This window comes from Triticum aestivum, chromosome 2B, assembly GCF_018294505.1.
Source record: "Triticum aestivum cultivar Chinese Spring chromosome 2B, IWGSC CS RefSeq v2.1, whole genome shotgun sequence".
NCBI lineage: Eukaryota > Viridiplantae > Streptophyta > Magnoliopsida > Poales > Poaceae > Triticum > Triticum aestivum.
In genome coordinates, this window is record NC_057798.1 from 610,740,465 (window position 1) to 610,755,099 (window position 14,635).

Below are 14,635 nucleotides of genomic sequence, written 5' to 3' on the forward strand. Positions count from 1 at the left end.
CTTGTCTAAGTGTTGGTCCAAACCGAGCGATGTCCGGCGCCCCCTGGGAAACCAGGGTCTATGCCAACCCGTCATCTTGCTCATCCGGTGTGCCCTGAGAACGAGATATGTGCAGCTCCTATCGGGATTTGTCGGCACATCAGGGCGGCTTTGCTGGTCTTGTTTTACCATTGTCGAAAGGTCTTGTAAACCGGGATTCCGAGTCTGATCGGGTCTTCCTGGGAGAAGGTATATCCTTCGTTGATCGCGAGAGCTTATCATGGGCTAAGTTGGGACACCCCTGCAGGGTATAATCTTTTGAAAGCCGTGCCTGCGGTTATAGGCAGATGGGAATTTGTTAATGTCTGGTTGTAGATAACTTGACACCAGATACGAATTAAAACACATCAACCGCGTGTGTAGCCGTGATGGTCTCTTTTCGGCGGAGTCCGGAAAGTGAACACGGTTTCTGGGTTATGTTTGACGTAAGTAGGAGTTCAGGATCACTTCTTGATCATTACTAGTTGACGACCATTCCATTTGCTCTCTTCTCGCTCTTATTTGCGTATGTTAGCCACCATATCATGCTTAGTCGCTGATGCAGCCTCACCACTTTACCCCTTCCTTTCCCATTAAGTTTTGCTAGTCTTGATACCCATGGTAATGGGATTGCTGAGTCCTCGTGGCTCACAGATTACTACAACAACAGTTGCAGGTACAGGTTATGCGATGATCATGACGCGAGAGCGATGCTTGCTTGCATTGAGTTCTTCTTCTGCTTCTCCTTCGATCAGGGGATAGGTTCCAGGTCGGCAGCCTAGGCTAGCAGGGTGGATGTCGTTTGAGTTTCTGTTTGTGTTTCATCCGTAGTCGGATAATGCTCTTATGTAAGTTGATGTTGTATTCGTGTGGCATTGTATGCCTCTTGTATGTATCCCCATCTATTATGTAATGTTGATGTAATGATATCCATCTTGCAAAAGCGTTTCAATATGCGGGTCTATCCTTGGTGTGACCTTCGAGTTCCTTTTGGATAGGGTCGCATATTGGGCGTGACAATAGGTCCCTTGAAAATTGGCCCTGAAGGCATCCTCGAGTTCCTCCCAACTTCCGATTGAATTTTCAGGGAGGCTTTTCAACTAGTGCCGAGTTGGTCCCTTCAACTTGAGAGGAAGGTATTTGATGGCGTGGAGGTCGTCCCCACGATCCATGTGGATATGAAGGATAAAATCCTCAATCCAGACCCCGGGGTCTATCGTTCTGTCGTATGCCTCTATGTTCACAGGTTTAAAACCTTGTGGAAATTCATGGTCTAGTACCTCTTTGGTGAAGCACAAAGAGGTGAGCAGCCCCTCTGTTTCTGGACATGTTATGGCATGCCGTCGGCTGTTGATGTGTCCGGTACTGATTCCGAACTGGTACACGATCAGTCTGATCGTTTTGGTGACCATAGTCATGTGCCGGGGTGTGTCCTCTAGATCCATAGATGGACCTGGTCGCGCCAGCCTTTTTATCCAGGAGCTCATGTAAATCGTGTGCGTCGTCGGTAGCTGCTCCATTGCGGTTTCTAAGTGGTTTGTTCGGCCTATTGGCTGTATTGTTCTTGGGTGGAACAGCCTCGTCGTCAAATTCTGGTAGCAGCTTGCGCTTTGGATTTCTCTTTGTTTGGCGATCGTCGTTGTACTTTTCTTCAGTGTCTAGTACTTTATTCCATCTGCGATTGAGCGTTTCTTGTGTGGCTTTAAGCTTTTGCTTCTGCTTCTTTAGACTTCTTGCAGTGGCCATAAGTCTTCTGTGGAGGTTATCTCGTTCCAAGCGTGCCTCCGGGATGATGAATGCATCGTCATCCGGACTGTGCTCTTGTCCCGGGGCGGTTTGATGAGTTCGTCCCTCGGGATTATCCTCCGGTTTGTCGCCGTCGTCCTCCTTAGGCGTATCCACCATGTATATATCGTATGATGAGGTGGCAGTCCAGCGCCCCGTGAGTGGTGGTTCTGAATTGTCCCCTGCGCCGACGTCCATACCATCGGTATCATCAGAGTCGAATTCAAGCATGTATGTTATGTCGTCGACAGTGGCTATGAAGTGGGTGGTGGGTGGGCAATGAATTCCTTCGTCGCCTGCTTCCCGCTCGAGCCGGACATAGTTCAGCCAAGAGCCTCCTGGCAATGAGAGAGACTTTAATGAGTTCAGCACGTCGCCAAAGGGCGAGTGCTGGAAGATATCAGCAGCGGTGAACTCCATTACCGGAGCCCACCCGGATTCTGCGGGCTCGGGAGTGTGTGAACTGGAACCTACAACCGGATACGAGTACGGGGGTCCGGTGTCACAGGCTTCCTTGGGGGTGAAGTCTGTGTTTGGCTCTACCGCCGATGGGTATGCGGCCTCCGGGGCGGGGTCCATCCACCCGTCCTCGGGCGATGCAATCTGCCCCTGATTTAGGTCCGGGGCTCCTGCAGGGGCGATATCCCGAGCATTGTCCGACAGCAGGTCTAAGCCTTGCTCATCGTGATTGTCCAGCGCTCCTGGCATAGGCCCGAAACCGTTGAAGATCAAGTCTCCGTGGATATCGGCCGTGTAGTTTAGGTTTCCGAACCTGATCTGATGTCCAGGGACGTAGTTGTCGATCTGCTCCAGATGGCCGAGCGAGTTGGCCCGCAGTGCGAAGCTACCGAACACGAAGATCTATCCGGGGAGAAAAGTCTCACCCTGGACCATGTTGTCGTTGATGATTGAAGGAGCCATCGAGCCTTACAGCGACGACAAAGAGGAACTCTCAATGAAAGCACCAATGTCGGTGTCAAAACCAGCGGATCTTGGGTAGGGGGTCCCGATCTATGTGTCTAAGGCTAATGGTAACAGGAGGCAAGGGACACAATGTTTACCCAGGTTCGGGCCCTCTCGATGGAGGTGAAACCCTACTTCCTGCTTCATTGATATTGATGATATGAGTGTTACAAGAGTTGATCTACCACGAGATCGTAGAGGCTAAACCCTAGAAGCTAGCCTATGATGATTATGATTCTGTCCCTAAGGACTAAACCCTCCGGTTTATATAGATGCCGGAGGGGGCTAGGGTTTACATGGAGTCAGTTACAAAGAAGGAAATATAATATCCAGATCGCCAAGCTTGTCTTCCACGCAAAGGAGAGTCCCATCCGGACACGGGACGAAGTCTTGAGTCTTGTATCCTCACGGTCCAACAGTCCAGCCAAAGTATATAGTCCGGCAGTCCGGATACCCCCTAATACAGGACTCCCTCACCTACGGCGTCATTTGAGGAGTTCCGGTCCAGTCTTTGTGTCAACCGCGGTGCCGCTTCGACTGGGAGGGGGGTTGAGTATATGTGTTATGTGCATATTGTGTATTGGGCCCGCCTCCTAGTTCCTTGTATAGTTGAGGTTCGTGGCCCACCTTTGTACATCATATATATGTGCCTATGCACGAAGAGCAATACATTGTGCAATCACAATCTCAAACAGGTGAGATTGGTCGTTGAAAGCAGAGCAAGAAGCGCTACAAATATATCTGATGTTGTTGAAGGAGTTACACAAAGCAATATCTTTGGCCCTCTCTGGACCGTGCTCTTTGTTGCATGTGCCCTCACTCTATGGCAAGCTAGAAATGAGAGGACCTTTCAAAATAGAATGTGGTCACCAACTATGGTGTGCCGTCACACTGCAGAGCTTCTGGTTCTATAAAGCAACATGGCTAGGTGTCCAGAAGACAACGCGATGCTCGACTTATGGGCACATGCAACTCTAGCAGACCCCACATCCGGCCGGCCCGCAAAACGCGTTTGCAGTTCGGGGGAAACCGCTTTTGCGGGCTGGCTCGGACAGCCTCAGATACAGGCCCCCAAAGGACCCATATGAAAGGATATTCGCGGAATATTCTTTTTTACGGGTCGGCCTTTGTGGGGTCTGTTTGGACACCGCAGCGTTGACCCAGAAACAGAAAACGCTCAATTCTCGCATTTGCCATAAGTTCCCACAAATAAGTTCAAATTCAAACAAACATAACACAGTTTTACGCGCAAATAAAAGCCAATTTCAGTACGACAAATGCAAAAGAGGGCCTTGCAAAAGATACGACCATGTCCGGCATCATCTTGGTCGATCTTCACTCCACGCCATCGAGTCCATCTTGAAGTTCATCGGCACCACCGAATCCACGTCCGGCGCTTGTCCCAACTCCCGCACCGAAATCATCGACATTGCCACCATATGGAGCAGAGAAAACATCTTTGGAACTGTAACACGGACCGGCCGATGCGACCATTCTCATCTTCAAGATTTCTCTCCTTGCCATATCATGCCATATTTTGGTGAGGTCGTCCATGTCATCGCGGTTCATTGCCATGATCTTGTTCTCTTCGGCGAGTAACAAGGACATGGATTTGTTTTCAGTGGCGCGTGCTCTTCTCTCCTTAATGGAAGCTTTGCGGAGCCCCTCTTCCTTGAGCAATTGCCACTTTTCTTACTTCTCTTTTGCCTTCTTCTCGGCAAACTCTTTCTTGATCTCCAATGACTTCAACAACATCAACTCGTTTGATTGCACCATGGCATCAATCTTCTCCCTCAAGCTCGATGCTTCTTGCTCTCTCTTCATCTTCTCCTTAGTCTTCTTGTCGCCATCGGGCTTGTTCAAATTTCTTGGGCCATCATCATCCTCATCTTCATCCATGTTTGTAAGCGAGCCTCTCTTCGGTGGGGATTCTTTGTCGATCAACTTCCACTTCTCGCACTTTTTGGAGCAACTCCCAACAATGCTCTAGTTTGAAGAATTTGCCTTCCAAAGCTTCCATGTCTTTGTATCTATGTTGGGCAATCTTGTCCTACACAATCTGAACAAAGTGATGTAATCAATTCTCATGATGCAAATATGATTATGCACAACTTGAACAAAGGAAAAACAAACTCACATAGTCGGATTCCACGGTACCACTTGGAGGTGCATTGCGTACTTGCTCCAAGCAAGCTACCCAACGGCTGCACATAGGCTTGATGTTCTCCCAACGCCCTTGAAGCAACCGAAATGTGCGTGGAGTCTTATTGGGATACTTTGCCATAATGCGGAAGTACTGATCTTCGATACTTTGCCAATATCTCTTGGCGGTTTGAGAAGTACCCCTGCATGCATCAAGAGACACCACATTCCATGATCGTGTAGTTCTTCGATCTTTGGCTTTTCCCAGATTTTGATTGTGATTGCTCAAACGCTTCCGCTTTGATCTCCGCCAATTTGTCCTAACAACCATGATCATCCACGCCGCCCTCCGTTTCATTGTAGTCGAATGCGGCGAATGGGGCTTGATCAATGTCAACGGCATTGGTGTCCAACAAGTTCACGAACTCGGCAGTTGCATTGTTTGAACCACCACTATATTGAACGATAAGTCACGAGCTATCGCAAAAAATGGCAAAAACGAAAGGAAAGCACCATGACCGAAGACGCATACCTTCCGGCCATTTCGTCGTACACCTCGCTTGCGGGGGGAGCAGCACCGTTGGATGGCATCACCGGGGCACCTCTTTCGGGATGGAGCTCGAGGATGAAGGAGGCGGCTTGTTTGTAGCCGGATTCCTCTTCCTCTTGCCGGCTGCGGCCTTGGTCACCTTCTCCGCCGCCGGTCGAGATCGCGCAGCAGCGTTGGCGTCGGGAGCGTGAGCCCTGCCGGCGGGGGCTACCGGATTCCCGCCCTGCACGACCACGTTACCCTGCCGCTTGCGGGCAGGGGCGGCGCTAGCTTGAGCGACGGCAGGGCCAACATGGCCGGCGACGGGATCTGCCCGAGGGGAAGGGGCGTGCGCGACCTCGACGGTGACGGGAGGCAGATGGGAGTCGTCCATGGCGGCGAGGGACGGACGCGGAGGATGCACCGGAGCGTGCGGCGGCGGGGCAATGGTGGCGGAGGGTGGGGGAGCAGGAAAGGGCGCGCAGAAATGCCCCTCCCGCCAAATCTCGCTGCGGATAGGGGCTGAGCTCGGGTCGGCCTCCTAGCCCGTGAAACTAGAGGTTGGAGGAGAAGTTTTGCCGCGCACCGCAAAAATATTTGTGGGTCGGGGCGGGATGCAGGATCTAATCGGGCAGGTTTTTCCGCCCCGACCCGCACTTTAACGGTTATTTTACGAGTCGGGGCGGGATGCGGCGACTGCTAGAGTTGCTCTTATCTAGCTTACCCATGAGTGGTTTTGGCCACCCATGTCTCTCTTTCTTCCTGCTTCTTCATGTTGTGATCCTGGGATAGAGCATTAGTTTGCATCCAAACTCATGCATGTAACTGACCCCTGGTCATCCAGGCTCTGGCCTGTTTTGAATGAATAAGGTAGATAATGGCCTGTTTTTACTTTAAAAAAATACAAAAAAATTGTCATAAAACATGTCAGATTTACCATGCCTAAAAATCTGATGTGAGATTTTATAGTATCTCCGTAAATTTTTAACAATTGTGCTCTCCTTCTCAGCTGTCTATCTCAGCTTTCCAAGACCGACGCCGCCCCCGTAACCCCCGGACGCATCAGGAAGCCAGGCTAGCTTACACGTACGGGTACAATGCTGGTTCCCATGGGAAATTCGATCTCGCGGCTGGAGTTTGTGGCTCGAAGATTCCTAGCTTGGGCAAGCTGTCTTTGCTAATCGGTAGTATGAACAAGACTGTAGAAGCTGACGGCTGCAGATGGTGGTGGGCTTGTGCAACATGGAGAGCAAAAAGTTGTCGTGGCGAAAAAGCAACGGCACCTGGCCAACAATTTCAACTGGAATCTCGATCGACCTCCTGCGCTGCGTCCATGGATTATGCGCATGTCACCGGCCGGCCGGGATCTCTGGGAGGACCCTGCCCAAATGCTGCCGCCGTCCCATTCACCTTGGTCGGCGGGTGCCGCGCGCAGTGGATCGATGCTGCCCGCACTCGCTGACACGCGGGAGCATGCGTCACAGTAAAATTCTCTAGACTAGATGCACGGTCAGCTCGGCCATTGATTTTTTTATTATTATTATTTTTTGCCCTGAGCTCGGCCATTGATTCTCACACTGGACGCGCCTAGCCAATGTGGCTTCATACAGAACGGGAAGAACCACGGTCAGTCCAAGCTCGGTGGCACCTAGTTTCAAACATCGTGGACAATGTAATCCCTGTTTAATTTTACCCAAATGATAACGCCCACACGTGTGGTAGTTTTGTAACTCGCCCACACGCGTGTATCACCGTCCAGTCGAGTTTGCACGAATCTTGACACATTGAGTCAGAATTTACATGCCATGTAGGACGGGGCTAGTGTGTGGACGTTGGAGAGTTCGCGCACACGCCCCGCAGCACGTGGTTTGCCAGTTGCGCTGTGTGGGCGAACTAGTTTCTGCCCCACAGCCACCACCTAGTCCACGCGCGTGTTGGCGAACTGTTTTTCGCCCACACGATACTCATACGTTGTTGGATGGCAACTGCAGTTAGGCGTACGTGACAACTAGGTAAACATACATGGCAACTATGATTTGTTACTAGACGGCAACTGCAGTTGCGCGTCCGTGACAACCAGATAAACATACGTGGCAACTGTGATTAACCATACAACTCAACTATGATTGGACTACACGTAGCAACTAGGTAAACACACATGACAACTACTGTTTGATCATATGTAGCAAGTAGTTAATCACACACGGCAACTACGGTTTGATTACACGCGGAAACTATCATAAATTAAATATGGCAACTATAGTTAATCAAAATAGATAGAGTTGTCATGCTTTTACAACATATTTGTCATCCCGAATAACTACATCTGCCATCCCGCATGGCAACTAAATCGTCATCCCGCGGGTACCTGATGTAGCTGTGCCAGGACGTGTGGGCATTTTTGCTTCGTGACACACGCGCGAGATGAAGATGAGTAATACTTGTTGGACGTGTAGCATGAAGTAGCTGCGCCCACAGGTGTGGGCAATTTTAATGCTCGCCCACACACAGCCATGTGGGTTGCCTCATGCTCACGTCACACATGATGTATGGATAGATGCCTAGTATACCAGACATGTGGGCTTTATCAAGACTCTAATTTTAATAAAGCTAGCCATAATGGTCTTTTCCTTTAAAAAAAAGTCCAAGCTCGGTGGCAGGGCCGGCAGATTTTTTGCCGAAAGGCGGTTTAGTGAACGGTTCAGGTGATACCTACACCCCGAATGGAATTAAAGCATAGCCTGGCTAGGTTTTTTTTTCATGCTGAAACAATGACCCGGCCTCTTATCTCAAGTCTCAGGATCCGACCATGGTACGCTGGAACTGTGGCTTGACTGAAGAGGGAGTCCTGGCATCGCCACTTTCCTTCGTCACGAAGCAAGCTAGCTCGCCCGCTGGTCCGGACGGACGGACCATGCTGAGGTTGCAGCAGTTGACGTGGACTGCATCTGCATCTGTGACGAACATTCGCACTCAACGGAAGAAACGAAGGATAACAAGTCAAGAGTGTGCATAGTACCAAACTGGTTGTTTAACCTTCCATGGCCTCTAATAAAACTTGGGTTCTACTTTCTGTCTGATGAACATGATTTTTGGCCAGCCAAGTCACCCTGCAGTGCAGTGACAACCTGAATGTGCGTATGGTAAATAAGTGACGACACTGAAAAGATACATGAAATAATTGTGACCAATTTAGATGGTTAACTCCGTGATTCCGATGTTGCCATGCATCAACATTATCTGAATGAAGGCTGCTTCCATGCCCCAGAGAAGGTTGCAGGGATACAAAACAAGTATCCTAAGGCGAAGTGTTGGTATACACAACCATTTCCCATGCAAATTTCAGAAGAGAAGGGCATCTCATCCAGATTACTGTACTGTTCTGGGTCTCACTGCACAAAACACCATCGACCAGAACGGTTTGCTGGCAGGTTTGCGCACGACCTGATGGCCTGTGGACAAGCACAGATGCACACGCAGTTCCTTTTGATCTTACCTCAAATTACGGGGAATAGAACGGAAAACCTCAGGCACGGAGAAACTGTACATGTATCAAGTGATAAATACTTGCAACAAAACATATAGCAGCATAAAGAGTCTACAGAACGTGTGTCGGGCAAAGTCGCAAAACAGCATCATTTTTCAGGCCTTTTAGCGTTTCTCTGTACAATGATCACATGTCATCTACTAACAGCTCTCAAACACTACACACTGGTACTCTGACGAGCGAATTCAGAACTAGGTGCAACACCATCCAGCCATTCAAATGAAACATGATATTGAGTGCTGTCTACCCTGGGATGCTGCCGCTTAGTTACCGGCATTGATTCCAAAAATCCGGACCTTGTGCATGTTCGGTAGTTTCGCGACAACCAGTACTGTGACTGCAATGGTGTTCAAAAAGAGCATAGGATGTTGATAGTCTGTGGTGTGCGAAGCGATCAAGTACCTGCAAAGGAACAGAGACATCCCCGTAAATCATGATGCTCACTCAGATCTATAAAGGACAGTCGAAAGAAATGGACAACCCATGAGGAAATCATGAATATACGAGTAAAGGATGTATTTACGTTCAGACAAGGGCTAAAGAATTCACATTTTCCGTAAGATCAGGTGACCTGGTAGTTCTTAAAATAGCACAGTTCAACAACATACAATTCACGGTTTAGCTTCTTCTTTTTTTTTGATCTGTTGTTTAGCATAATTTTAGCTAGCGAGGAGGTAAACTATTTTTAGAGAAAGAACTAGTAATACTGTTCCAAATATATGAGTTATCAAAAAACTAGTCATACTGTTACAAACATTAGAAGCCTGCCGAACAACATGAGAGTTTTTCTGATAACGAACTATCAGCTTAACATAAATAAATGTATTAAGATTAATCTTATCTTTGCATTTCATGGATAGAAGCAAAGGTTTCATGTCGTTGAGTCCATTCGTCGAGCCCAGGGTGCTACGTCGACATGGCGGGCGTTGGGCAAAATTAATAAAAATAATATTTATATGGCAGGAAGTAAGAAATTATTATCTCATACGGCAGCAAATTCCAACCTTATGTGACAATTAGGCTCAACAGGTATTCCTGGGCTGGCAACATTAAGCCCAACAGCATGGACTATATGACCCAACACTAACCCTAGCAGCTCTACCGCTCACATCCTACCTCTCTCTAACCCAGCTCCCTTGTACAGCGCGCCTAGCTCAATCTTTCCCTGTATGCCCCTTCTGCACCGCCCTTACCACCTTCTCTTTCCCAACAACCAACTCCGAACCTTCTCTTTCCCAACAACCAACTCTGCACCTACCTCCGCTCCCAGCAGCCCCCAGGCCGGCGAGCCTCAGCGAGCTCAAGCACTAGCCCAGCTCCACATCTCCTCTGTCCACAAGCAAATCGGCCACACCAGGCGGCGGCCTCTCTCTCCATTGGACTCTTGCTCGCTCCAGGTCCAAAACGTTTTCACACATTCTTCTGGGTTCTTGCCTAACAGAGAAATTCTGGGCAACGATCTCAGTCGTCCACCTCAGAGCGCCCACACGGTGTAGCGACGTTTAGGAGATGACTTATTTCCTTGGATAAATCAGGATAACTATGTACAAAATTTCCGCGTACCAAAGGGCAGCCCGGTGCACGTAGCTCCCACTTGCGCAGGGTCCGACCACTTTGGGTCTATAGTACGCAGCCTTTCCCTACATTTCTGCAAGAGGCTATTTCCAGGACTCGAACCCGTGACCTCATGGCCACAAGGCAACAACTTTACCGCTGCGCCAAGGCTCCCCTTCACAAAATTTCCGCATAGTAAATAATAATAATGCCATGTCAAAAGAAAAAAGAATCTTCAAGAGATACAAATTAGCAGGCCTGTTCTGAACACAAGAGAAGCATCTTGATCAAGCTGGTGCAGACCGTTAATATTTATCAGATCTTCAAACTAGTGGATATAAGGTTAATATCGTTCTGTCCTTAACAGACCGATATGGCATACTGTTAGCCTATATGAGCGCAAAATGAGTCAATACTTCCGTATCGACAAGCAGCCCAAACCACAACATCGACTGATATTGTGGCCACTACAAACAATATGCAGAATTCCATCTAGCTAAAAGGTTTGTTTCTGCAAGGAGCTAAGTAAAAACTTTGGTAACAGAAAATAGAGAATCTGGAAATATCAAGCTGTATTAATTCGTCCTATAATGATAACATGCAGCATACACAAATCATTAAAGTCATGACAAAAAACTAATCAAATCTCATGAAGTATCTCATATGATGGAAATGAAGATTTACCGTGCATGTTATCCCAAATTTTAATGTCCATGCACTAAATAAGAAACATATTAAAGCCAAACATATTTCGTATATGCCAAACAATCACTATTTAATTTTATCTAAAAAAGACACAACATACTGGATTTTGATTGTCCATAATTCATATATAAAATGTGACTGATCTGTCCACTCATAAAGAAAAAACTAAAATTGTAGTTTAATCAAACAGAGTAATCATGTGGCTAACTATGTTCTCAGATGGCAGGTGAACAATTCTAGCGAATTACAGGCCGCACAAAAATAGTATAATCAGTTGTGATCACTTTGTTGCTTGCTCACACACCAGCCACAAGCATGATCACAGCCAAGTGCTTAACCAGTTTGCCGCCAAGTTTACTACTCCCTCCGTTCCAAATTATAAGATGGTCTAACTTTTTTTCTGAATCGGATGTATATAGACGCGTTTTAATGTGTTTGTCCACTCATTTCAGTCCGTATGTAGTCCATATTGAAATATCCAAAACATCTTATAATTCGGAACGAAGGTAGTATCAATTATTAAAGATAATTAAGTCAATCAGACAAAATTTTGCATAAAAACACTAATGCATGAAGCCACGAAGATAATACCACAAGAAATAAAGATATAACATGCAATCACTTGAAGACATGGGATGGCCCATATAAATGTATCATATGAGATCCTTGATGTCGAATTTCTATAAACATTTAAGAAATTAAATTGATGAATTATAGTTCCTTGGATGATTTGATGTCGCTTGCACAAAATCATTATATTCAAAGCAATGCCCAATCCTTACAAACGGATAATAGCGTAAATATGCTAGTTAGATTGGATGTTACTAACAAGTGATCTTTGCAAAACTAATGAATAGGTATAGTATTTGATGACTAGCCAGAATTAATATTTGTGCATACATCCTGCCATGCTGTTCCTTGCCAAATAAGCCCCCAAAAGCAGTATTGAAGAGATTGAAACAGAATAACACTTACAGGACTACAGGAACCACAACAAGAAATTTTCTGTTGCGAGTAAGCTGCTTGCCGTTGTCCATTTGCTCCCACCAAGTCAATCTATTATACATCCCCTGGTCATCAGCAAATGGAGTTCCCTTCTTCCAGTGGAAGAAGTGGTATGTAATCTGAAATGAAGATTCAATTAGGAAAGAAATGACAACAGAAAAGATAAATAGATGGCATGCTTCACAATATAATCTTGTGAGAAAAATAGCAATATTTATTACTTCCAGAATTGGAGGTTGGGGAAAATAGAACTGCGGTATTTCACTACCAGAAAACTTCCATGGATTTTGCCACTACATTATTACTATTATATATTATATTTAAAGCAGCAAAAGAATGATTAAATGCAAGCTATTTGTTTGGCTATTATGAAACAATAAACATTCAAACTAGAATACACTTCATGTGAAGGTTAATATCCATGACAATGCATACCCTGGGATGAACCTATTCTCTAACACAACGCATCACCTCTGAATTTTTTAGTCTTTCCTCCTGCTCCACAGTGACCAAGGAAATGCTTTGGATATAGATACTGACTTAGGGTGCATTAAGGACAATACGAGGTTGGAAATGTGGCAAATTGTGGTTAATTCGCCCTAGTAAGTAGTCAGTACTATCCAAGAATACATGAATGATATATATAGTAAACAGACATAGTGTAGGGAGCACTGCATAACTGTATGATATCTAAGCTAAAAAGCACTGTATAACTATATGAACTCTGTGCTAAAAAGTCTTTGGAAGTGTATGTCAGCAGACAGAATGGTAATCGGTGTACTCTGCTATTTTACCTACTATAACCCAACAGGGGCATACCTATGTTTTGCTATTTCAACATTTTTGAGAGTAGAAATGAGACATCAATCCTTGCTAGTGATACTTATCTGTTCTGTATACTCATAAGGGAGGAACATGCAAGACATAACAACAAAATGATGGTAAGCTGAAACCTGAATGCATAGAGGATTAGATAGAAATCCTAAAACACCTTGGTGCATGGACTGAAATGCAGGCTACCGTCGAGGTTTACCGAAAAAGGCTTTCACCCCGCTTTATATATATAAAGCAACGATCAACAACAAGCCGGTACAAACGCACGCCACCACAACACACGCATACCGTGGAGGTTTGGAATTCCATTCATCTCAAACTACGGCTAGTGCTTGCTGGTACGCGAATGATGAGTGGTTGAGTAGGGGGGACGCATCCAGCACCAGTAGGGTGGGAAAGCCAAGCCAATACTAGCACCAAAATTTATTAGTTGGCAGGATTGGTGAATGCGTCGTAGCAATTTGTAGCTAGGGAAGGCGATGGGTGGGCAGATGCGAACGATCTACCCCAATTCCTGACCGCACGAAGCAAGCAATCAAGGTAAACTAACTCGAACCGCAAGCCTTCAGATCCACGGGGGGCGGCCAAGCCAAGCCAAGCAAGCAGCCAATCCCCATCGCAATCCTAATCCAGGAGAGAGCCGGAGACGTGCAAGGGAGGGAGGGGAGGGGGAGAGGCGGGTACCGCGAAGTGGCCGAGGTTGACGAGCGTCCAGGCCATGCCGGGGGTGCAGCCGAAGATGGAGAGGATGAGGAGCCAGGAGACGAAGAGGATGAAGATGTAGGTGGTCCAGACCCCCGGGTACATGAACCACTCGGTGTTCTTGTTCAGATCCGGCGGGGGCACCGCCTGCACGTACAGCTTCGCCATCGATCCCCTCCCTCGCCCTACCGGCGCGCGCGTGCTGCGGGGCGGTGGTTCCTCCCGTCCGTCCGGCTCGGCGTCGCGGGAGCTGCGGCGGGGGTGCTGCTGCGGGCTGAGAGGCCGGAATGGATTGCCGCTATGTAGGAGGGCCTGGTTTGTCGCCGGGGAGGGGAGGGGAGGGGAGGGGAGGGTGAGGGTAGGTCAGCGCGGAGGAGGAGGAAGGTTCAAAGATGGGGGACGGAAGAGTATTTCCTGCGAGAGGAGGAGGAGAGGTGAGGTGAGGGTGGGCGACCGACGGGGACGAAGCGACGCCGACCGTAGGATGATGCACCGCGATCGCGACGGGCGGGCCGCGCTTGGGCCTGGCCTGGTTATTTTGAGTAGAGTATATTTTCTCTTTTTGTTTTAGTACTCCTTCCTCCTTTCTTTGGGTTTTTCTTTTCTTTACCCGGCCGTAAAGCGAGACGAGATGTTCTCGTCGAATTTGTTTTCTTTTTGGGGGAGGGAATGTTCTGGTTGGATTATGTTCGGTTGTTGGTTGGGATGTTCTTGTTGGATTTGCGATGGGTTAGTTGCGCTAACTTACTTGTAAGATGGTCTGGATTCTCACTCCTGTTTATTGGATAAACTAGTGTGTCGTTTTCAGTGCTCGGTGATGTTCATTCTGTGCCCCCTCGAAGAATATCTAT

General features: G+C 47.4%; 1 protein-coding gene across 1 annotated transcript; it reads right to left on the reverse strand.

The window, feature by feature from the left end:
- Window positions 1-8,985: 8,985 nt before the first annotated feature.
- LOC123046289 (ORM1-like protein 3) lies at window positions 8,986-14,196 on the reverse strand. Its single transcript, XM_044469610.1, has 3 exons — window positions 13,767-14,196; window positions 12,219-12,367; window positions 8,986-9,386 (listed from the first exon to the last, which is right to left on the reverse strand). The coding sequence occupies exons 1-3, from the start codon at window positions 13,950-13,952 to the stop codon at window positions 9,248-9,250; spliced, it is 474 nt and encodes a 157-aa protein (XP_044325545.1). The 5' UTR covers window positions 13,953-14,196; the 3' UTR covers window positions 8,986-9,247.
- Window positions 14,197-14,635: the final 439 nt, after the last annotated feature.